Source organism: Abramis brama (genome assembly GCF_963993115.1).
Source record: "Abramis brama genome assembly, chromosome: 25".
NCBI lineage: Eukaryota > Metazoa > Chordata > Actinopteri > Cypriniformes > Leuciscidae > Abramis > Abramis brama.
The window spans coordinates 17,642,717-17,666,886 of NC_139987.1; the positions used below are offsets into that span (position 1 = coordinate 17,642,717).

Below are 24,170 nucleotides of genomic sequence, written 5' to 3' on the forward strand. Positions count from 1 at the left end.
ATTGTCATCAATATTACAGCTTATTAATTATATTATGTAGACACACAAAATAACATGTCTGACTCTGAATCCTATTTTGACAGCAAAAACGAATGCAGAAACAAACTGGAGTTTTCAGTCAGTGTTTACTGCTCAAACCAATAGATATGTTAATGAACATAAGCACAGGTTTACATTCATTATGCACAGATATCAAGGTCTTTGTCACTTTTTATAACAGAGCTGTTCAGATATAATGTCATTTTGTAGGATAACCAGAAAGCTAATCAGCCATAGGTTCCCTCAGGAAGTTCCTATTGGGTTCGAAAAGTAACAAAAGCTCTGTTTAGCATTACTTGAAAAGACTTTTGCATTAAGCAACACACATTACACAAACTCATACATCAAATGTGAAATTTAAATCTTTATTGATATAACAACAGGGTTTCATAAACAAGCATACTTGTGGTAGTTGTCAACAACATATCCATGTGTGATTTATGTTATAGAGCAAAACAAGTCTCTTCAAGTAATGACAGACTTTATTTAATATCACAAACCACCATTCTTAAAATCTGACAGAGAATTCCAGAGGGTTTTAGGACTACAAACGGAAAAGCTTTATGAGTTCTTACTGCACAGGCCATGCAGATGTGTGATCTTAATATTGCAGGTAAATGTGTTATGGTGATAAACAGGTTCTCATGGATACAATTATCATTCACAACAACAATTTCTATAGACATTCTGGTTAAGGTCACCAGAGTCCAATAGAAAGCGCAGACGAGTTAAGTTAATGAGGAGTTCTTCAATGCACATGATTATATTATGATGATACGCATATAAAGAGGACTGATGTGTTCGATTTTATTTAAAGGCTAGATCACCTCTGTACGGCCAAGCAAGCATGACAAAAATAAAATCTTCATTTGCCCCCTTTTTCAATTAAAATTACCTGTTAAGAAATACCACCAAATGAAATGTTAACAGCCAGGCTGTAAATGGCAACACACAACAGACAAAATGAAAAAACAAAATAGAATTACAGAACAGTAGTCCTCCCAAAATTCAGAGTTAACAGCCAGACTGCTGAGGTTTCTTTCTGGCAACATTCACTATGGACAGGCATTCAGGTTTCTTCTAGATATGCAGCTTGAGTTCAAGTAAATGTCAAATGGAGCCTGTTATTGAATCCCCTTACCACAAATCCACTGCAGTCCCAGAATACAAACTGGTTGGCATTCACAGCCAACATTTCAGGTGGCTTAAGATTACAAGTCAAAGAAAACACCACTCCTGGGAAAATAACTCCTGAATCGTGAACATATTGAATAGCTAAATTCAAGAGGCTAGTGCTCTTGCATTCTGGTCTTTCTCAAACGGGAAAATGCCCTTGCTTAGTGTTAAAAACCTTTGGTACAATTCACACACATCAACTTCTTTAAAATTGTGTGGTATTGTGGAATGGCGGAGAAAAAAAAGAAAAGAAAAAAAAATCAGTCAGCACATGTGACAATTATACAGTATATTGAATAATGTATGCTTAAAAAGAAAATATTTAACATAAAATAACCCTAATAATATCTTTTGTTGATATTTTCCCAACTCTGCTTAATATTTAGAAATTAAAAGATGAACAGAAAACCAAACCCGTCTTAAAACGAACATATCAGTGCCAACCCAGAACATTTTAAATGTTATGCTCTGTTAGGAAATGTTTCACTTAACAAATTTGGGGAAATAAGAGTCACTATTCCAAGAGACAATTAGGCTTAAACTGCAGATTAGTCTCCCTATCAAAATAAAAACTCCCATATTCAATTCACATAAAGGCAGAGATCTTTCACATGATTTTGAACAAATCCAGAGCATGTTCACAACCAAACCCCCCAGAATTCGCTGCACATCACTGCAAATGCATTTGGAATGAGTTCTGAGCATATAAAGAAGTGCAAATCAAACTGATGGTTTTCCCTTAGATAGTTAGATAGTCCAGGTTCCATCAGGTCACCAGAGGGTTTCCAGAGGGATAAAGCTTAGGTAAATAGCAAGAAAAGGTTATCCTCAAATCCCACTTTGGTTAAAAGGCCACAAACACAGAGTATCTTTTGCATGATGTTTGCATAAGTTTAAACGACTCTTTTGAGTCATTTGGAGCGACGAAGAGAGCCAGTGTTCATTTGGATGCTGTTCTGTAAACTTTCTTGCATAAACACACATTTCACAAGGTGAAAGAGAAAGTGACAAGCCTGTGATGCCTATTTACATGGATGAAGAGATGAAACTAGTGCCATGAAGACAGACTTCATTGAGTAGATCAAGGAAAACCAAGCTAAAGGTCTGAATGATAAAGAAATTGGAATTCTGAGAATGTGCATGATGTGTTGAGAGGGAGTTGACGAAACAGTGATTGTTGCAATGCAGAGGTTTTGGCAAATACAGCCAAGAAACAAGAAATGACTTGCATAAAAGTTGAGAATGAATGTGAAAATGAGGACGTTAGAAAAAAATTAAGAGGTGCAAAAACTATTAGTTTCGATGAAGGCCTTATCTAATGCAACAGAGTGGGCAGTTCACGTGGGCGGTTCTCTCACTGTGCCGTTGGCTTTGCTCTTGCTCTTGGGTAGAAGCTTGTTGTTGATAATGCGCCTGAAGGTGGCCGTCCTCTTTTCCCTGTCGCCCATCATGGCCGCCTCGGGATGCTCCAAGTACTGCAGGTCATTGTGGGACTGGCTCATCCCTGGCTCCTTTCGCTGATGTCGCCGTCTGAAGAATAGCTTGGCACTCTTGTGCAGGAAGCTGCCTACAGGGGGCGCCAAAGAGAGATGAAAATAATCAGCCAAGCTCACTAACACACTTCACTGAGCCAACCCGGAAGTCAAACTCTGATCAACAGGAAGCTAAACCATAAAATTAGTAATCAAATATTCTTTTGGTTTTATTGACTACCATGAAGACACAGAGGATTTGTGGGAATTGTGACGCAATTTGTGTCATATTCAGCTCTGAAAGATGCTACTGCAATACTCTGGCAGCATCAGATGGAAATTAGCTGAAAGAATACAAGCACACCACTAGGCCTGTCGCGATAGTCAATAAATCAATTAATCGCACGAAAAATAAATAAAAAAGAGCTTGATAAATTTTCCGGCCGCGATAATGTTTGTGCTGCATGCTTGTTTGTTTTCCTCGTCTCTATCTCTCTCTCTACCAAAGAGACTGGATGACCACTCGGTTCTTTAGCGTATAGGAGGAGTGAACTCTCTTGTCAGTTGCATGGTCTTTGTGTGGGGAGGCGGTGCCGCGGCGCTTGTCAGTCACATGGTCTTTGTATGGGAAAGCGGGACTGTTTCGAGCCCGATCTCATGAAAATGCGTATCTATACCACGAACGTTATTTCTCGTGCAGTTTTGTTTACATCCATTTCATTTATTGTTTTTGGTATTTATTCAAGTGATTTTTTTTTTGTTAACAGACACTGAGAGTCCATTCCTTTTATTGTTTTTGGTTGTTTTGTTAATTTTTTGTGGATATCTAAAATGTTTTCCGTTTTTAATGTTTAATATTCTTAAGAAATAAAAGTTTATAGATCTTTGAAAAGGTGTACCTGCATTATTATGCCATTATCATTATATTAGATGAAAATGGTCTCAGAACGACAATATTATCGTTTATCGCAATCATTTCTTGGACAATTTATCGTCCAGCAAAATTTGTTATCGTGACAGGCCTACACACCACTAACACAGAGAATGCAAATGCGTTTGAAAGTGCTTGGTTTTAGAATCAAAGCAGCCTAAACCAGTCCACACCAGCTTAGAAGTTCAGAAAGTTTGAACTTCTGGATTTTTATGCTGTTTGGGCAAGTTATCAGCCGAAACTCTCACTTAGCCAACAATGAAAAGGTTCAATAGCACAAAACAAAAAACAAGAGGTGCCTCCAAAGATTTGAGAAGCCAAGCAGCATGTCAAATCTTTCTCCATGTCCAAAATTCACGTTTGAAACCATGTTGATCAAATACAGGGTAATGACTTGCTTATTATCCCGATGGAAGTTTAAAACGCTGGGGCATGGACTAGCTTTTTTACTAAAAGGGTTTGTTAACAATTTCACAGGGAAGTCTACATAATTTTACTATTATAGACTTCTCAAAAGGTCACTTACTCTTCCAGCAATAAAGTCTGGTTAGCACAGGTTTCCACTTTAAGACAGCAAAGAAAAAAATAAACAAAATGATAAGGGAGAGGTACAGAGGACAAAAAAGAAAGTGAATGTCATCAAATGTGAGAAGTACAGACAAAAAGACACTAGACAGTGCTGTATTCATATTAGACACAAACAAAGGTAAGACAGAATTTAGTAGCTCTGTGTTAACTGGCATGCCACTAACAAGACTTGAATTTGGTTGAGATGTTCCTTTTTAAGACATTTTTCAGTCTTTTTTTGAAGGTTGTTTACATTGAGCAACTCAAGTGACGGAATAAATGGCTACTTTACTCTTTGGTTCAGATCAGCTTTTTAGAATAATTAATTCTAGAATAATAAATATTGTAGTTACAACTTCATGGGGAAAAATACCACCAATTTACAATTTACTACCAATACAATAGCACAGGGGTTCCCAAACCTTTCTATTCCAGGACCCACCTAGACAAGTATAATCTATGTCAAGACCCACCAAAAATATTTGAGATGAGAAAACAATTTAATTACTGTACCCTTAATGTTAATCAAAAGTTTGATATGAAAGAAATTGATATGACAGCGCATATGTATATAATTAAAACGTGGCCTTTGCAAATTCGAAGCGATTTTTACTTAATGTTGGAATATCGTGCACCCACTCTGTGACCACAGTTTGAAAACCCCTGCACTAGCATATACACTACTGTTCAATTTTTTAAGAAATTAATACTTTTGTTCCAACAAGCATGCATTAAATTGTTAAAAAGTGACAGTAAAGGTATTTATGTTACAAAAGAAATCTTGTTCTAATTAAATTCTGTTCTTTTGAACTTTCTATTAAACAAAAGATCCTGAAAAAATGTATCCGCATGATCAAATAGAGACTTCTTTCAAAAACATAAAACAATCTTAACGACTCTCAAACGTTTGAATGGTAGTGTAAATGCATGCCATTGACCTTGTGGTTCACATGCAGACCTGTGATCAGATTTATGACTCTAGTTAAGCACTTTATGTAGTTTGAAGGTGTAAACCGGTTAAATAGAAACCCAAAACCCAGCTCAGCATAATTCTGAATGTTGTTGTTCTTCATACACATAAAGCTCAAAGTCCATTCCCCTCACCTTTTCCTTTTTTGGAACCAGTTTCAGAGGTACAGAGGGACAGAGAGGACTTATCCGCATCTGGGTCCTCTCCAGCCTGACTCTCCCAGTCCTCCACATGATCTGTGCCATTCGCACCCACCAGAGACTCTACGGGTTCGAGAAAGCTGGGTTCTACCACGGTTTCCGAGGGTAATGCTGCTGCTTCGCTGCTGGTGCCCTCAGATGCTCCGGACATAGAAGCGTCCATTGCAGCTGCATATCCTGCCATCAAAGTCATCTCCTCATCCTGTGTTAGAGGGGCCTAGAGAGCAGGTTAATAGCAAAGCTTCAATTAGAAACTGAAGAACTTGCTTTATGATGTAACATTGTGACTAGGGCAAGGTATCACTAACTATTAGTAGATACAGCACAAAAAAAAAATTATTCTGTCTGATACTGACAATTTTGTAAAAATATATTAAAATCAAAATCAGTTGTTTAAATTCTACGCGTGAATTCAGGCATCACAACATTATAATGTAAAAAGATCTAAAAAGATTGATAGATGTCACAAAAATGACAAACTACAAACATTTTAATTTTGAAGTCTTAGGAAATGCTTGCTGTGTTTTGTGTGGATTCATGGGTTGATAATCTTGATCTACAGTAGGATTAGAAGGTTTCCAATTTTGAAATAAATAAATAAATAAATCTGTCTAATAAATTTGCACAATTTTGTATAAATAAATCAAAATCATCAAATCAAATTTTTTTTAATGCTACAAGTGAATTTGGGAATCACAACATTATAAATGTACATTTTTTTTTAAATTAAATTATTAGTATTTAAAAAAAAAAAATTTAAGTAAGCATTTGATGACACCAATGGTAATATAAATGTAAAAATATGGGAAATGAGCATGCACAGAAAAAAGTAAACAAAAGTGATATGGTACCAATTAGGGCTGGGTATTGACACAAATTTCACAATTCAATTCGTTTTCAATTCACAAGCTTGCAATTCGATTTGATTCCGATTCGATTCAATTCACTATTGATTATTTTGGATATCAGGTAAAATGCATGGCAAATTTTCTCAAGGAAAACAAATCTCTTAAAGCAACAGAAGGTAACTTTTAATCTCGGGGTCCCCCTACAGTTGGGAAACAGTATTGTCTTCTACTACTGTCGTAAAATCTGTCATGGTTACACCAGGGGATACGCGTGCATTTGTTGACAAGCCGATACCCCCGAACTCTACAGAAGGAGTTCTCACGTCTTGGGCAGACTGACTGCGTTGCTTGTGAAATGTCTTCATCCCAGGTACGGTGGCATAGATTTCAGCATGTCATATGAATATAATTTCATGGGTTTTATTTTTTTCAAACACCAAAAGATCGCGTAACTCACGTTTACAAGCCAGCGTCATTATAGTAGCCTATTGGCTATTGTTTTACAGAATGCTAATTCAATTCAATGTTTGTGTGGTAGGTAATAGCCATATATCGTCAATATTATAATATCAAGCTACCATAGATGAATCTGCAAAGTTGAAAAATCGATTTGCATTATAGCCTGAGACAAGACACTTTCACCAGAAAAATAAACAAACATGACTATCAGCCTGAAGTCATTAGGCTACTTAGTCTAAAAGATGATTTTGTCTGTCTAATCATGTATTATTTACTTGCAAGAATGTAGCCCCTACCAAACTTGTACACGTAGGGCTGTCAAAATTGCTCAAAAATGACGTCCGAATATTCGATAAAAAACACATATTCGAACTATTCGAACATCTGGTTGCGCATTTTGTCAATGCATTACGTCAATAACAGGACAAATTAATACAAAGAGACATAACTACTTGTATAGGTAGTTTATTTAAGTTTAAACATATTTGACAACGTATTACCTTCACAAAAACAAGTAAATCAACTAATGGCCAAGACCGCAGACCTCACTCTCGCTCGCTCACTCGCACTCGCAGGCACTCTTTCTCTCTCTCGCCCTCACGCTCTCTGCGCATAACGGTTTAAATGAACAACAACAATAAACAAAAGTTGAGTGCTGATCAAGAGTTTTGTGCAAGCAATTTAAGGTCACGACTCTTGTCCCAAATAAAGCCGGCTTCATTCAGTGATTGAAACAAATAGTATTAACTTTAATTGAAGTTTTACAGTATATAGAACCGACATTGAATACTCCGAGCGAGCTGTGCTGTGGTAAACATGGAACTTTTCCTTGACATGAAACGGTAAATAATCAAACCAGTGGAAGCCTGCAGTGCATGAAACTGCTGTATCTAACCTACCTTATTCATGCAATATCTATTCAGTCAGTACAGTAGCCTACACTTTAGTAATGTTTCTGTTTAACGTTAAATAAAATGTCCCTGACCCCTCAAGCAGCGCGCCCACTCGCAAAGCAGACAGCCGCGCCTCTGCTACCGCGGGCGTGTTTTTCCACATTTGAATATTAATTTTCACCTTCGAAAATCATTTTTTTTAAAAACTATTTGAATATATATTTGAATTTAGAATATTTGTTAACAGCCCTCTGACTTTTTTTTTTTTGTCCATTGCTGCTTTGGCCATGACAAAAACATACGCACGAAAGCCGGAAAACAAACGCTGGTTGGCCTCTCAGGTCCGAATTTGAGGAAGTGGTGGGGGAAGTGACGTATGCCGTAAAGCAGTCGAATTTTGTAGTTCTTTTTGTGCTCGGGTTACTACCCGAACCCCGAAGTTACGTAGTGCCAGTAAAAGCGATACAGACCTCGTCAGGCTATGGCAGACGTGTCATTCAACCTATTGTAAGTCGATGTACCATCGCGTCTTGGAAATATATTATGAAGGTTGAAAAACTACATAGTGTTGCTTTAACTAATGCTGTAAACTATGGGAGTCAGTTGTAGCCTACTAGGCTTCATTAGCCTACTATAATATTGAAGGTAAAAATTAACTGATTTGTATACAAACACTTAAATTACACTTATTTTTATAATAAAGTTATATGAAATATAAACATTTAAATGGTGGCTGTCATAAAAACTTGCCAGATTTATTCAAACATGTATTAAATATTGAAGAACATTAAAAATTATAATGAATATGTAATATGGTACATGTATTTAGCAAAATGCTCCACTCTAGAGTTAATTTTTCTAGCTGACTAACGAGTTTATGGTCACTGGATATGGTTTTTCTGAGGTAAATGTGACGTTACATGACATTGTTTACAAGCTGTTTTACTGACGTCTTTCCACGGTTGAAACACTGATTGAGTGATTCCATGTGACATGATACGGATTTCAATAAGTTGTACTCTATCTTTTAACACACTTTCAGACGCTCATTCATGTTTATTTCGCACTGTAACTGGTATTATTAAGGCGGAAGAGAAGATTGTGCTTCTCTTGAGCTGCGCCAGAGCGATCTCACGCCACAGCGCCAAAACGGTATTTATGTTTTTGAATTTCGTAAGAAAATGGACGTAATTTAAAATCTGAGACTTTGTTTCATATCAATAGTAAGAAAGCACAAAGATGATTGCAATTTATTGGATGGGATGCGCGCTACAATGCTCCATTCATTCATCAACTGACAACAGGATGACTAATCGATTCTTGGGATTTAAGAATTGATATCGGTTTGTAAAAATGAGAATCAATTTCTTTTTTTCTTTTTTTTACCCAGCCCTAGTACCAATATAGTGTACATCCCTACTAAATACGCATATATGTGGGCAAGTAGTCTTTTTCTGTACCTTGGTTACACCTGAGATGATGATGGTGCTCTTTTTGACAGGAGATTTGAGCTTCTGTTTTGCCGACTCATGGAGCTGTCTGATGGCAGCCTCGGCTACAGGGTCGGTCCCATTTAGCATCAATAACTCTGTGCAGGAAAGAGAGAAAAAGAGTGTACAGATGCTGAATGTAATCTATTACTAATGTGTATTTTGCATTCATGCTTGCTCCGGGATGGCTGATGAGCACTTGCGGTGCAGAAATAAAAGGAAATGCATTTAGCCACTGAAGTCAACAAGCTTGGAAATCTCACCTGTATCCGATGATGACAGTGCTTTGCTGACTTTGGCTCCGAGTATTGACTGGTGCTCTGACACCCTTCTCTCCACCAGCTTATTTTTAGAGGGTGATTTGGATTCTGTAAGAGGGATTTTTAAAAACACAAAAATCATATTAGAGATTTTGATTTAGTGGTTTAGGAGATTGACATAACAATTGTAGCATTTTCATATTTAATAACAAATACCCAAATAACACCCCCACTATTTTGCATCCCTCAAAAATTAACAACTGAATCAAAGGTCAAATGAAAGGTACCAGGTTGCAAAGGTCGTCCTGGTTTACTCCTCACAGCAGTGACAGTGGTGACAACGGTGCCACAGGGCATCACAGTGCGGTCCATCTCCACTCTCTTAGTAGGGGCCGGAGTGGGCGTCTGCCAGCTCCGCACCTCGCTGGGCTCCAGGTAGGTGAACTACACAGAGCATGAAGAGGTAACGTCAGGTTTCATTCATTCAGGTTGGTAAACAAATATTCAGTGTGGCATAATTCATTTTCCAAACGAAACGGAACAAAACTATAGTTTAGGCTTACTCATAGTTCTTTCTGCATATTAAGCTAGGGCATTTTAATTCACTTCAGAGTTTTAGGCCAATGTACACAAAAATACATAAAGACATTTCTATGAGAATTAGATCTAAAATGAGATCAAAATTCTCAGTCTCATTATGACATATTGATGATATTTGATATGCATTTACCTCAGTAGTTAGTGATCCGGTTATATGATCTTTGTTCATGAGTGAAAAAGTCTGTTGACCTTTGGGGTGTTTCTTCACTAGATCAAAAGGCACAGATACCTGACCTAACAAACCACCTGGGAGGAGAACAGAGAGTGATACCCTGAACAAATCAAATTAATGCACATTATTTAATCAATGTGTTTGCCTAGGAAGGCAAAAGTGACACTGAATAAACAGACAAACACATTTCACACAAGCGCATCTGGCCTGTTAGAAATCAGGGTGAAAGGCCAATGACATGAGGTAATGGAGGGCGTCACATGTCTGTTAGCAAATCATAATGTTACCACAGTATCCTTCTATTAGCTCAATAAATATATCACTTTCACCTCATTTTGAGAATATTTCATGATTTAGAGCAGGGGTGTCAAACTCAGTTCCTGGAGGGCCACAACCCTGCAGAGTTTAGCTTCAACCCTAATTAAACACACCTGATCCAGCTAATCAAGGTCTTCAGGATTACTAGAAACTTCCAGGCAGGTGTTTTTGGAGCTGGTTGGAGATAAACTCTGCAGGACAGTGGCCCTCCAGGACTGGAGTTTGACACATGTGATTTAGAGAAACAGATGACAGAAAGTAGATTAAAATTCACAGACGACCTTCAAGCTTCTGCAGACCCAGATTAATGGATATCACTATTCTGTTTTTATGCAGTTAAGCCGGTTTATTTTCGGTCATGTGGACTTACTCTCCTGAGGTTTGCCGTTATCCACGACCTGGATGTTCAGCTCCTTTGATCGGGCGCTAAGCTCACTGCAAAACCATAGAGACAGGAGATAAAATAAATCATACGGCATTCCTATCTAAAAAGATTGAAAGATGCCCCAAAAATACCAATCATTTTATTTTTAAAGTTTTAGGAAATGGTTGCTGGTTTTTAATTTTGTGTGGATTTGTGAGTTGACAATCAATGTTAAAATAATAATAAATATAAAATGTTAAAATAATAAGAATAGACATAATGTGAATATATATATATATATATATATATATATATATATATATATATATATATATATATATATATATATATATATATATATATTCACATTATTTCCCTTCATGTCGCCGCCTCCTCTCTCAGTAATTTCTTGTCCTATCTCTATTGTACTTTTCTATAACAGTGGCAAAAGGTTAAAGCAGATTATTTTTTTCAATGGGTATAAATGAAGTTGGCAGGAGCAGCTAGGGAGGTGGACCTGAACTCACAATATGAAGGGCTGATCCCAGGCCGGGTTGGATGTGTTAGTCAAGACTGAACTGGTGACCTTCTGAGGAGGATCATCCAACTGGAGGATACACTGGGGATTCATGCCGCCTGACAGCAGAACAGAAACAGTTTTTATCTTCAAGCACAAGCAATACCATTCCGAAAGTAGACTCATTTGCTAATGTACATGTACCACATTCAAATAAAACCAGATATTTGTGCCAAAAGACAAAGAGAAGAGATCTAGTACTGTTTGAGCTAAATTACTGACTAATGCAGAGAACACTCTTTGTCAAAATGAATTATGCATAAAACGGATGAGCTGCCAGTTGTCTCCATTAAGTGCTTGCTAGGCTGTAATAGTGACTTGGCTGGAGAGCAGTGGGACAATTAGACCACTTCCGAAAATGATTTCCGAACAGAAGGGACATCCTGATTGAGGGAAACACAGGCAGTTAACTCAAGAAGTTGTGGGGGCGGTGCTTTTTGGGAAGTGCTGCCTGCACTTTGTGCCCACAACAAAATTCCATCCAAATTATTGGCTTTATTTCTTCGATCCAAGCAATATAAAAACATTAGCTGAGGTCTGTGGCATACATGAGGTCCATTTAATACATAACGAGACCAATGGGATTTCAAGGATGTAAATCTTTGTGAATCATATGGCTATATAAATGGCCCATCATAAAAAGCTACCTGTGATTAAGAGGCACATAAAAAAAAAAAAAGGTGATACTTAATTGTTACAAAATTGTTTTTTCAAATGCTGAAAAGCATGTTTAAACCAATATACATCATGTTGTATTTTATTGAATATTGTATAAATCTGCAAAAATTAGTTGGCTAAATATTAAACAACTGAAAGGACATGCTTTCTTCATTAATATGTGTGTGCGATGCACCACTCTTTTGGTCACTGACCTGCAGCACCATTCTCCTGTTTGCATGTGACCCGGATGTTCTTCACTAATAGTTTCCATTCATGCGCTCGCGGGGGCTTTGGGGGTGAGGTCGCCTGCAAGGTCTTGTTCCTTACTTCCTGTTGAAGAGGACAGAGGAAATAAAACATTATCACTCATAACATCAACAGCAACATCCTTTTCTGTGTTTTTCTCTCCATTCTGAGAAAATTCCAAAGTTATGCAATTCTCTGAATATTATGACATTTATCAGATCATAAATTCAAGGCCTTAAAGGGATAGTTCACCCAAAAATGAAATTACTCATCATCAAGTTGTTCCAAACCCTTATGAATTTCTTTCTTCTGCCGAAAACAAAATTTCTTCAAGAATATGGGTAACCAAACAATTGATGAGTCCCATTGACTTCCATAGTATGGAAAAAAAATCTATGGAAGTCAATGGGGCCCCATCAACTGTTTGATTACCCATGTTCTTCAAAATATCTTCTTTTGTGTTAAGCAGAAAAAAGACATTTATAAAGGACATTTATATTTGGAACAGCTTAATAGGGTTTTAAAACTCTTATGTGGTTGAACTTGAAATTATGTGGAAGCTTTTTAGAGAGGATTAAGAACTAATGATGATACGATAAACACTTAATGACATTTGCGTAGGGTTGTACCTGGATTTCTGCAGACTCTGCAGGTCGGCTGCTCAGTTTTACAAATGCTTGAGCTCCATTCAAGACCTGCCTGAGCCTGTCGCTCACAGCCGCTTCACTTAGACTCTCATAATCTCCCTGAAACACACACAGAGTCATGCCATGTGCTTTCCGAAAAAATAAGCAGAAGTTACCACTTAAAAACTACTGAGATTTACAAATGACAGACCACGAGAACCGTACTTAATCATGATCTTTTCTTTCTTGAGTGGTCTGATGAGTGAATATACCTGCGCAAAACTTGGCGTCAGCTGCAAATCTACAGAGTCCAGGTGAAGCACCCTCCAGGAAATCTCCACCTCCCTGTTCACCTCTTTCATCTGTAGGGCCAGCTGTGACAACAATAGAGACACAAATGTTACTTTATAACCACAGACACAAAACAAGGGCTGATTTGAGCAATAAGTCATGAGACTGTACAAAATTGTAAAGCCTAAAACCTCTTTAAACATGGTTTAATATAAGATCTCAATTGTTTTGTTGCTTTTAAAAGTTCACGAAACAGAAAACATAGTTAAAATTAAAATGTCAACCATCATGTAAAACAATGTTAGCTTCTATTTATTTTAATTATTAGGAATGTTTTGGCATTTATTTTTGCATTAAATTATGGATATCAACTTAACCTATTTATATGTAAAGCTTATCTAAAGTTTGGGTCAGTAAGATAATAATACAGTAAAACAGTAATATTGAGAATATTATAACAACATAAAATAACTTTTTTATTTTAATGTATGTAGTTTATTCCTGTGATGGCTAGATTTTCAGCATCATTACTCCAATCTTCAGTGTCACATGATTCTTCAGAAATCATTATATGCTGTTTTGGTACTCAAGAAGCATTTATTATTATTATCCATGCTAAAAGCAATTGTGGAAACTGCAATACATTTTTTTCAGAATTACTTAACAGGAAACTCCAAGAAACAGCATTTATTTGAAATTGAAATCTTTTGTGAATATAAAATAAATACCTTATGGCTATTTACCATTGTCAACTTAGATTGAATCAAACTACTGTGCACTCACAAGTATGTGTATGAATATTATTGATTCAGAAAAATGCTGCTTGAAAAACCAACTGAAATGACCAAATATCAGCTATAAATTAAACAATAAATGCTGCTGCTTCAATTCAGCACGGCAAAAACACACAGCGACCTACAACAGAATAACCTAACACTGCCTACTTCAAACTCACAATAAACAAAGGGTCCAGAGCATTCTCATATTCACAACGGCTCATTGAGCCGCAGGGCCCACAGTACATAGAGGAATGGGCTGTCATGTCCAAGCACGACTGCTTTACATTTCTGGAGAATGAACTTGGATGAAACGAGGAGGAAAAAATGACAGGACGCCAAATTCCTTTGCAGTGCTCTCAAGTTCATTCCTAAATCATAATAGTCTTGAAGAGACAGCAAATGCTAACCAGTTACTATTAGCTTACAGTAAGATTTATATAATCAGGAAATGCTTCAATCGCTCTACTTCAATCTTAGCCTGAAAATATATTTGCTTACAGTGCTTGTAACCTTGCCAAGAGTTGGACCGCATGGAGTTAAAATAAATGGGTTATTCCACAACCCTGTATACGGCTGTGGGGTCTAGAGTGCAATGACCTCTAGAACAGAAACAAAAGCCCTAAATATACTGTTATTCAGCCTACAAAGCCATTCTAACAAGAGCTGGGAGCTTTCCAGTAACCGGCCTTGACCAGCAGGGGAAACAGACAGAAAATATGCAATAGCCATATGGATTCCTCCAGAAAGAGGCTGAAAAGACAAACAGAAAATAAACAAACACTCCTAAACATACAAGCATTCTGTACGTACATTTGGCACATGCCCGCAATTCTATTTACAATCTAGCACTGGGCCTAATCCTCTTAAACAAAAACTGCCTACTACTACAGAATACCATAGATCCGAGGCGGATTGTGGAGACATATGAGGAAAATTAAAGATTTTACAACAGGTTAAATGTTTAGCCACTCAATGCACTTAAAGCTAAAACGGGATCAGCACAACAACGAGTCGTCGAGTAACTTACTGGTTTAAAAATAGCTGTAATTCAATTGAGCAAAGCCGGTGTGAGCTCTTAAACACAATGTATTATCAACTACTGCAGAAAAGCTGCAGCTCTGCACACTGAAATTGTGATATACATTTTTTTTTTTTTTTTTGTAGTGCAACATTAAAATAACTGTTCAAGAGGTACAAGCTCAATGAATAATTCTGGGCAGGATGTACTAGTGCATGTGCACATGCTCTTTCCTGAGGCAGAGACATATTAACGGTGATTAAAATAAAGGCAGGACACTGAGCCAGTGCTCGCGACTGAGGCACTTAATCTGATTCCCGTGGCGAATAAAATGGCAGAGTGAGTCACGCCCTATAAATCAAAAGCATGCAGGATGGTGCATGAGGCGTTACATCCCTCAAGAGAACATAGGACGTCCCATTCAAGGGCAAATGTGTTTATTCCTCATTCCATATAGGTCTAATAGGACTGTACACAAATGGAGCAGTGTTGTCAGGGTTAACTAACACTATTAAAAATGACAAAAGAAGATCCGCACACAAAAAATACGCTAAAAAGCTCACATGAATTTATTGCCCAGAGGCCACAAATAAAGTGCAAAAGGTGCGCAAAACGTTTTCGGGTTCAACCCTTCATCAGTGCCATGCGTTTCCAAACATACAACTGTGCTCATTTACAAGCTTATTACCATAATCATTCAAATACAGCGGAAACTGACTTTGCTCAAATTATTTAATATTTAAGCTGAAATAAATATTAGATGAAAAACTTCAATGAAAATTACAAGCATTTACTTGGCAACTAAATGATATAAATAAGTTTAAGTTGATGTACTAAAATTACTAAAACTGAAATAAAAATAACAAAAATTAAAGCTATAATGAAATATTAAATAATTAATAAAAATTACAAAAGCACAACTGAAACTAAAATGAAAATGTAAAAATGAATAGCCAATTAATTTAAAAATATTAATAAAATTCAATAGCAGTATGTACATAAATAACAGAGGGGTTGAAGTCTGAGAACACTAATGAAAACATTGTTTTTTGTGCATTGCTTTAATTCTACAATTTTTTTTTGTATATCCAAGTGAAAACTGACCTTTTGTACAAACAGTTCATATGATTAGTGACATAAAAACCAAGCAGAATCTGAAAAATGTACTATTCATTTTACACCATAACACTTCTTTGTTTTAAAGGTTTCAAAATCCTAAAACTTTATTACTTGCTTTAGAATAGAATTAATTTCCCAATAAGACTCATTTCCCTCTTCACTCAAACTGAATGTACAGTTCAATTAATCATAGTGTTGATTTATCCCCATGTGATTACAATAACTATTTACTTTGATGACAAAACACGTGACAGGCTTTCCTAGAAGCACACAGAATGAGACGCTTGTCTGAACATGGGAATGTTTTTAAAAAAACTGGTTCATCCTCCAAACCAAATGCCAATATCTCTGGAAGCATTCAAAGAATGACTGTCTTGTTTGACAATTTGTTACACAGATGCCAAAGCCTGATGTTTACTCAACGATCCTCAAGTGACTTTAAAGAGAGAATAAACACTCGTTTTTACCTGCAGACGAAGTGGAGATATTTTCACACTGTATCTCAGGGGTGTTTCTGAAGATGCTGAGCTCGGTAAAGCACTGACCGAAAACTGCAGTTTGTTCCCAACCACCTGACACAGGACATCCTTTCAAAAAGAAAATAGTTTAGTCCAACTATGACTAAAACTAGGTGGAAATTTAAATATCCTGACATTTTAACAGTCATAACACTGCTAATAACTTTTCTGAATCAACAAACAGCGGGGCATGTCAAAAGGAGAAGTCTTATATCATACTCATATCCTTATTTTGATTCAACACATATGCAAACCTAAATACAGGCAAGCAGGGAGATCCACAATATAGGTTAGTGTATATAAACATTCGAAGCATGCCCTCATTGCCCTTACCTTTTGACCGGCTGTTTTTGTAAAGCTTGAAATCTGGTCCAAGGCCAGTTCTGATGACTGGACACCATCATCTTCAAAGGTCAGCTGAATCCCACTCTAATAAGAGGAACAAAATACCAAAGTAATACAATAAGCAAAAAAAAAAGACCACAACAATCTCTCTTTTTTTTTTTTAAGGAAATCATGTGCGATTTTAAAGACTAACAATATATATATAGAGAGAGATATATATATAACTGAATTACAAACCAACCTGTGATCTACGAGCTTCCTCATTAAGGCCCCTAAACCAGGCTTTTCTCCACTGACTCTTCCAGCTTTTCAGAGACAGCACCCAGCATAAAATCCCATCAGCTTCCTCTGAATCCACATGACTGAGAGGTGTTTTCCCAGAAGGGGGTTCGTTGGAAAAATACAGCACCAAGTATATGATCAAAGTGACAACAGAGGCCAGAAAGAGAGTGACCATGCAGAGCCACTGCCAGTCACCCACCCCGGAGAAAACACCCTCCATAGACGACATGATCACCGAGCCATTCTCTTAAACCCTTAACATGTTTACCCTCAGCTCTGCTCCTCACCCTTCCGCATCCCAACACAATAACGGCACTTTCCTTCCTAGAATTGACTAATAAAACACCTTCACAAAACAGCAAAAATGAAAGTTCACGAACGGAGGGTGGGTGGAAACACGAGACCGGTGGATTGAGGCTCGTAAATCTTACTTCAACCGGCACGACAGCGACAGATAAAACAAAATACAATTATTAAATGTGATATTTATAATATTAGAGCATCTGCACAACTACTTACACACTAAGTAACATTTTTAACATCCGTTAGTCACAGTAGCAGCTAAACCGAGTGTGAATTTATCTGCGAGGCGTTTAACAGTGTTATCGGACACAAACAGATTTTTTTGTTAATTACAGGTTTAAAAAATATATTCTTAATATTATACATTAAAGACATCGGTTGGACTATTATTTGCTATTTGAAGACATCTCTAAATAATGAAATCATTAGATCCGGAGTACTCGACGTGAAAAAAAAGTTCCTGAAAATCCCCCCGGTGTTGATGAGCCACGTTACCAATCACATTAGCCGAGCAGAAAACAAAAAAAAGAGTTTAAAAAGTGAAATTAAGTGCAGTCCTCATCTTCTATAACGGGGTTGTTCATCCTCCTGTGCGTGTAAGAAGAGAGATAGAAAGAGAGAGGATGTGTATAACACACACCTCTGATTTCAAGGATTATTAGCTTTGCGTTGAGGTTCAGGACACAGCAGCACCGTCACCAGACGAGACAAAATAAAAGTCCCTACTGCAGTTTTCAAAATAATTCAAATATAATTAAATTAAATTAAATTGCCTTAAATACATATATTGACAAAAAAAAAAGTTTATAAGTTCGAATAGTTTTCTTTATATCATCATATGGGGAATTTATGCTTAGCAGAAAAAAAGACAAAGGACTCTAGACTCTTGTGACATTTCTTTACACACCATTTGAACAATGGGCGTTTCTTTGTTTATATGACATTTTTTTGCAGTTTGAATACATATATTATACATATATTCAAACTGTATATATAAAATATATGTATATATAAATATATAATAATAATAATAATAATAATATATATATATATATATATATATATATATTCACTTGATTCACTATTTATTCTTAAACTGTTTAATGTTTTTTTTTTATTATTGTTTTTTATCTTTAGCCATCCTTTCGATCCAAGATCGTTCGCCATGGAAGCCTGTTTATGCTACAGTTGAGTAAAAATATGAATCTGTAAATCATAATAATGAGATAACTAAAATTAAATATAAATTATAATGTCATAATTATTTGGTCTCATTATATTGAGAAAATGTTTCCTAATAATGACTTACTATATCATAACTATTAGAATTTTCCCCGTAAATTATCTCAAAATAATGTGAAACGTTCAGATATAATTATGAGTTAATGTGTTATAATTTTTAGGTGGAAAATCTAATTATTATGTAAAAGTTTCGCATCATAATGACTTACAGATTCATGTATTTACTCTCAACTGTTTCGAGAACGGGCTTTCAAACGATACTGATTCTTATAGTATATGTAATATTTTGTTATTTCTGAGGTAAAGCATTATTCATTACTAGCATTAAACAAACTGCAATTATTTTGTTTTGTCACATATTTGCGCGGAGGGAGAAAACAGAATGAGAAATAGTGCGTGTCAATCACAATGTTTTGCTAACAAATTAGATTCTCACTTTAAAGTTTATGAGGTCTATTTATAAAGTCTAAACAAAACATAAAATCACTATTTGAAATACTTCGAATCGATTCTAATGAAATAAAACATCTGAAATGTCAATATTTCTAGATTCATCCAATAGTATCCATCCGCCGTTTCCCAACGTCCAATAGAATCATCAAGAACGAGTGAAGCGCGTGAAATACATTACAGAATATCGAAGTAACTTTACTTCTTTCAAAACTCATTTTAAATTAGCGAAAGTCAACTAAACTCTTCCCAAACTGGTAAATTATAGTGCGATAAATATGAATATTCAGATTACATGAGCTTTGTCTAATTTTGTCCGCTTGCTAGCATATGTAACTGTTAAGTTACGTTGATTAACAGTTACATTTAAAATTTAACGTTACGTTTGAGTATAACAGAAGTCAGTAAGGATAACTTCGATGGTTATTTCTTGTTTATCAGTTTTTTTTTTTTTTTTTTTTTACTTTCTGACTGCAACTGTAATTAGTCAGTAAACAATGTTTAGCAAACATGTGTTAATCTCTCGTTAGGTTAGGTTTCTATGCTAAAACTATTCAACCTAGTAATTTAGGCCTAAATTATGGTTCACAGGTGAGGAAGAAGAAACCATTGGATCTATTGGACATCAGCATCATGACAGGGGTTCAGCCAATGCCCTGCCCGGTGCTCCTGGGCACTGTGAAAATTGGAGGGTTACCAGGCCTTCTACACAGATACACAATTGAGAAAAAAGTAGCAAAAGTGGAGAAAGTCCTCAAAAAAGGTTTAATTACAACTCGGGCATTTCAAATGATTTTTACTTTGATTGTACGTGTTTCATTAATGCTTTTTGTACTCCACCTTCCATAGGTGTGGGAGTTGACAGCATGAACCACCTTGGACAGACACCACTCTATTGCGCGTCTCTCCTTGGCTTTGTCAGTGTAGCAGAGAAACTTCTGCAGTATGGAGCAAACCCAAATCAGTAAGGCCAAACCTTCCCATAATCATCCATGGAGATTGTGTGAATATGAAAAATAGCATACTATCTCATGTGTGATACTTATGTCCACCAGCCGCTGTAATGATGGAAGTACCCCCATCCATTCTGCAGTTTTCTCTTGTAATCCCTGGCTCCTGAGTTCACTGCTGGATGCTGGCGGGGACCTGCGTCTCCATGATGATCAGGGCCGGACTCCGAAGGACTGGGCCGAGGCAGGTGCTCAGGAGAACAGCCCCAAGGTCTGTGCTGCTTTGGTTCCGTAGATAAAAGGCAGCATCAGTACAGCCTTAATCTTTGTCATGACAGAGTTTTTCAGGATATAATTTATTATTTTAGATGTTTTTGTTTACAGATTTATTTTCAGATGCAGCTTCTGCAGCGTAAAGATGCCATTTGACTAATTGTTCTTCCTTATCTACAGATGCTTGCTTTTCTGAAGAGATGTGAGTCTCAAATGCAGAGGTTGTTGCAGACGCATCTGTCCGGGGATGTGCGTTCCTCCCCTACCTCCACAAAGACTCTCCTGAACTCTCCATCCCTGCTCAAGCTCTTGCTCCCTTGGTAAGATCTGCAGAACCATTGATCTTCTTCAGTGAACAATTTCAAACTCTTTGTTATAGTGTCATTTATTCTTGAGAATGATAAAGTAACAACACCTACGGGACAGTGATTTAATACTCAGATTGCACATCAAATGGAAACTCAATACAGTACAAGTGTTTTTAGTCCAAAAGTGAAAGTAAAAATTCTGATTCTTTTTGTTTGTGTCCTTTTCTTTAGGGGATATGAGTTCAGTCATGAAAATAAAACTAGCTATAAGATGTCTGCCTGTGATATGAAGATGCAGTGTTTTGGCTATGGAAAGGTTTGTGTAAAAAAAAATTTCTCTCGCAAGTATTTTGAGAAGGTTAACCCTGAACAACCCCTGAACACACCAAGAATACACATATTTTGGTCATTTTTATAAATCATTTCATATCGATGACCAAACTATGTTTTAAATCCTAGATTACTATTACAATGATTTCTAGAATTGAAGGGATAGTTCAAAATTTAAAAATCTTTCATCATTTACTTATATCGTTCCAAACCTGTAAGACTTTCTTCTTTTGTGGAAAACAAAAGAAGATATTTTGAAGAATGTTGGTTACCAAAAAGTTTCTGTTCCCATTGACATCTATTATATAGACAACACGTGCAATGGAAGTCAATGGGAACCAAAACTGTTTGGTTAACAACATTCTTCAAAATACCCTAATTTATGTTCCGCAGAAGAAAGAAAGCCATACACGTTTGGAACGACATGAAAGTGAATAATGACAGAATTTAAACTTTTTTTTTTAGGTGAACTATGCTTTTATGATTCCTCTTCTCATTAGCACAGTAAAGCTACTAAACACAATGTCCTTTAACTTTGACAGCTTAATTCCAGTGAGCTGTTGTTAGGATATTGTTTTTTTTCTTTAATCATTACAGTTATGCTTTGAGAAGCCAGGGCTGAGTCTGGGATTGGCTGCTTCTGTGCCCTTGATATGTGACGGTGACTTAGGTCAAGCTAATGATGAGCCCCTCAATTCATTTATGTGTGGATCTTTCATACGCATGACCAAGTAAGACATTGTAATGAATGAACTTTTTAAATATGCTATTGAAGTCACATCAGAGGAAAGATGCAATGGATATAACAGCATTTTTTTTTGTTTAACCATGCCTTAGTTACATTTGGAAAGGATGTCGTGTCACTGTTAAAGAGCTACATGATCAGATTTTGCAACAATGTGAAGAAAAAGATGCTCTTCTGGATCTACTCATTTCTGAGCAGGAATATTGCTGGTAAGACTATAAAAATTCCAGGAATAAAAAAAAGCTACAAAAGAGTTTGACAAACTCAACAGGTAACTTCTTTAGGTGGTAAGACTGTTTTTTGTATCATAGTTTTTTTACTAAATGTTTATTCATGTAAATGGTTTTCCCTTATACTTCATTTGAACTGGGATAATTAGAAGACATTATAAAAATAGTATTTTTTACTGAAACTGAATGGAAAATAATGTATATTTTATCGATTGGGAATTAAATTAAACATGTTGGGCTGTGATATTATTGGTTAATATTATATTGCTTAATATTATTTTTCCTGTCTGCACAGCCTTTTGTCAGAAAAAGCAGACATTATTTATTTTACAACTTTTTTTGTATTATTGAGATCCTGTTATAGTTTTTATTTTTATATTTCCTGTTTTTCTAAATGTCTATACATTTAAAAAATATATACTGTATATATTTCAGTTTTAGTTATAGTTTTTTAGTATTTAAGTTAAACCAAATAAAAATAAGAAATGTTGCCTTAGCTAGCTACTTAAGCTTGCTAAAATAAAATGTTTTTTTTTTTATATTTGATTTTATTTCGGTTAACATTTATTTCAAGTAACAAAAATGTTTTTAATGGTTTTAGTGTTAGTTAACTATAATAGCCCTGACTAGAATCATGCACTATTAAACCAGTGACATTTATCAACAAATTTAATAAGGTCCACTTTGATTTCATGTTGACTTACTGACTTTAACTTCAGTCAAAACGTCCAAAATTGTTTTCATATACTCATGTAATTCGAAACCTATGTTTATTTTCCTGCACTGTTATTTGTTATATAAATACACTGTGCACTAGCCATGATTTCTATGATGTCCTCTGTAGTCAGGTGTCTCACCCGCACATGCTGATGCTGATGGCTGTGAGTGTGTCCGCTGGCCTGAACAGCACAAGGCTGGTCTATGAGAGAGTGAATGTAGGATCCCTGTACAGTCTGCTGCATCAAAAGGTAATAATTGAGCATTTCAGAAAGCACAAATTTATACATGACAGAAGTGGTTTTGTTTTAACTGCGTTCTTTGTTTATTTCCACACTCTGCAGCGGGATGAGTTTCCTCTGCTACAGCTGGTTGACCTGTTATCTGTGGTGCTACAGGTGTGTGAGGTGTTAATGTACCTGAACGGCCGATCTCTGGTGCTCCGGGCCCTTTCCTCACACACTGTACTCATGGTACACCCTGGAATTGCCAAGGTTACGGGCCTCGGGTTCATGGTGCCCAGGTACACCGTCATTGCAAAAAGCACATATTAAAATATATAGACTATAAATTTAGAATCATTTGAATTAATGAAATGTGTAAATTAAATAGTTTATATTCATTATGGACATTCCATTCACACCTAGGACGATAACTATTATGATTTTGATAAATATATAGTTCTAAAATCCAGAATAATATCAGTTGCTGGTGTGGGTGCTAAGATAGTTACTGTTATAGTTTTCTTTATAGTTACCGTTCTTGGTGTGAATGGGCCTTTACATTATGTAATTTGAATCTTTAGTCATTTGATATGTTTTCCAACTACAGTGAGGGAACATGCCCCTACAGCCTGCCTCCTGTTCCTGTGCCTCTCAGCCTGATAAACTGGGCAGCTCCGGAAGTGATTAGATGTAGAGCATGTACAGGAAAAGCTGATCTCTATAGTGTGTGCGCCCTTATACAGGAGATCTATACAGGTACAGGTCATGTAATGAAAACTGTCTGTCATCTTTAATGTAGAGCTTGTGTGATAGATCTCTTTTTGTGTTACTAGTTTGTAACTTGTAACGTGGTTGTGTTGCTTTGTACAGATGCTGTGCCATGGGGCCCCATGGACCCATGTTACATAAGACGGTCAGTAGAGGCCGGTCAGGCTCTGATAGCACACCCTGCCGTGTCTGAGCCTTATTACCAGTTCCTGCAGACTGGCCTCCAGTACAGAGCCCAGCACAGGACCAGCAGCCTGCACGATCTGTGCTACAATCTACGCTGTTATATCAGAGTTTGTACATGGTTTAGTTATGTCTCATCAATATGAATCAACATGCTCTCTTTTCTAGATGTACATTACCACTCAAAAGTTTGGAGTGGGTTAGATTATTTTGTAATGTCCCTGAAA

The 24,170-nt window shown here is 36.4% G+C and overlaps 1 protein-coding gene across 1 annotated transcript; it reads right to left on the bottom strand.

Moving 5' to 3' along the window:
- Positions 1 to 106: 106 nt before the first annotated feature.
- Positions 107 to 18,244, bottom strand: c2cd2 (C2 calcium dependent domain containing 2). The gene is made up of 14 exons (XM_084103702.1): positions 17,180 to 18,244; positions 16,927 to 17,022; positions 16,543 to 16,662; positions 13,141 to 13,242; positions 12,872 to 12,988; positions 12,209 to 12,326; positions 11,287 to 11,395; positions 10,766 to 10,830; positions 10,036 to 10,151; positions 9,593 to 9,749; positions 9,309 to 9,413; positions 9,016 to 9,143; positions 5,290 to 5,572; positions 107 to 2,782 (listed from the first exon to the last, which is right to left on the bottom strand). Exons 1-14 carry the CDS (start codon positions 17,447 to 17,449, stop codon positions 2,553 to 2,555), a joined length of 2,016 nt encoding a protein of 671 aa, XP_083959828.1. The 5' UTR covers positions 17,450 to 18,244; the 3' UTR covers positions 107 to 2,552.
- Positions 18,245 to 24,170: the final 5,926 nt, after the last annotated feature.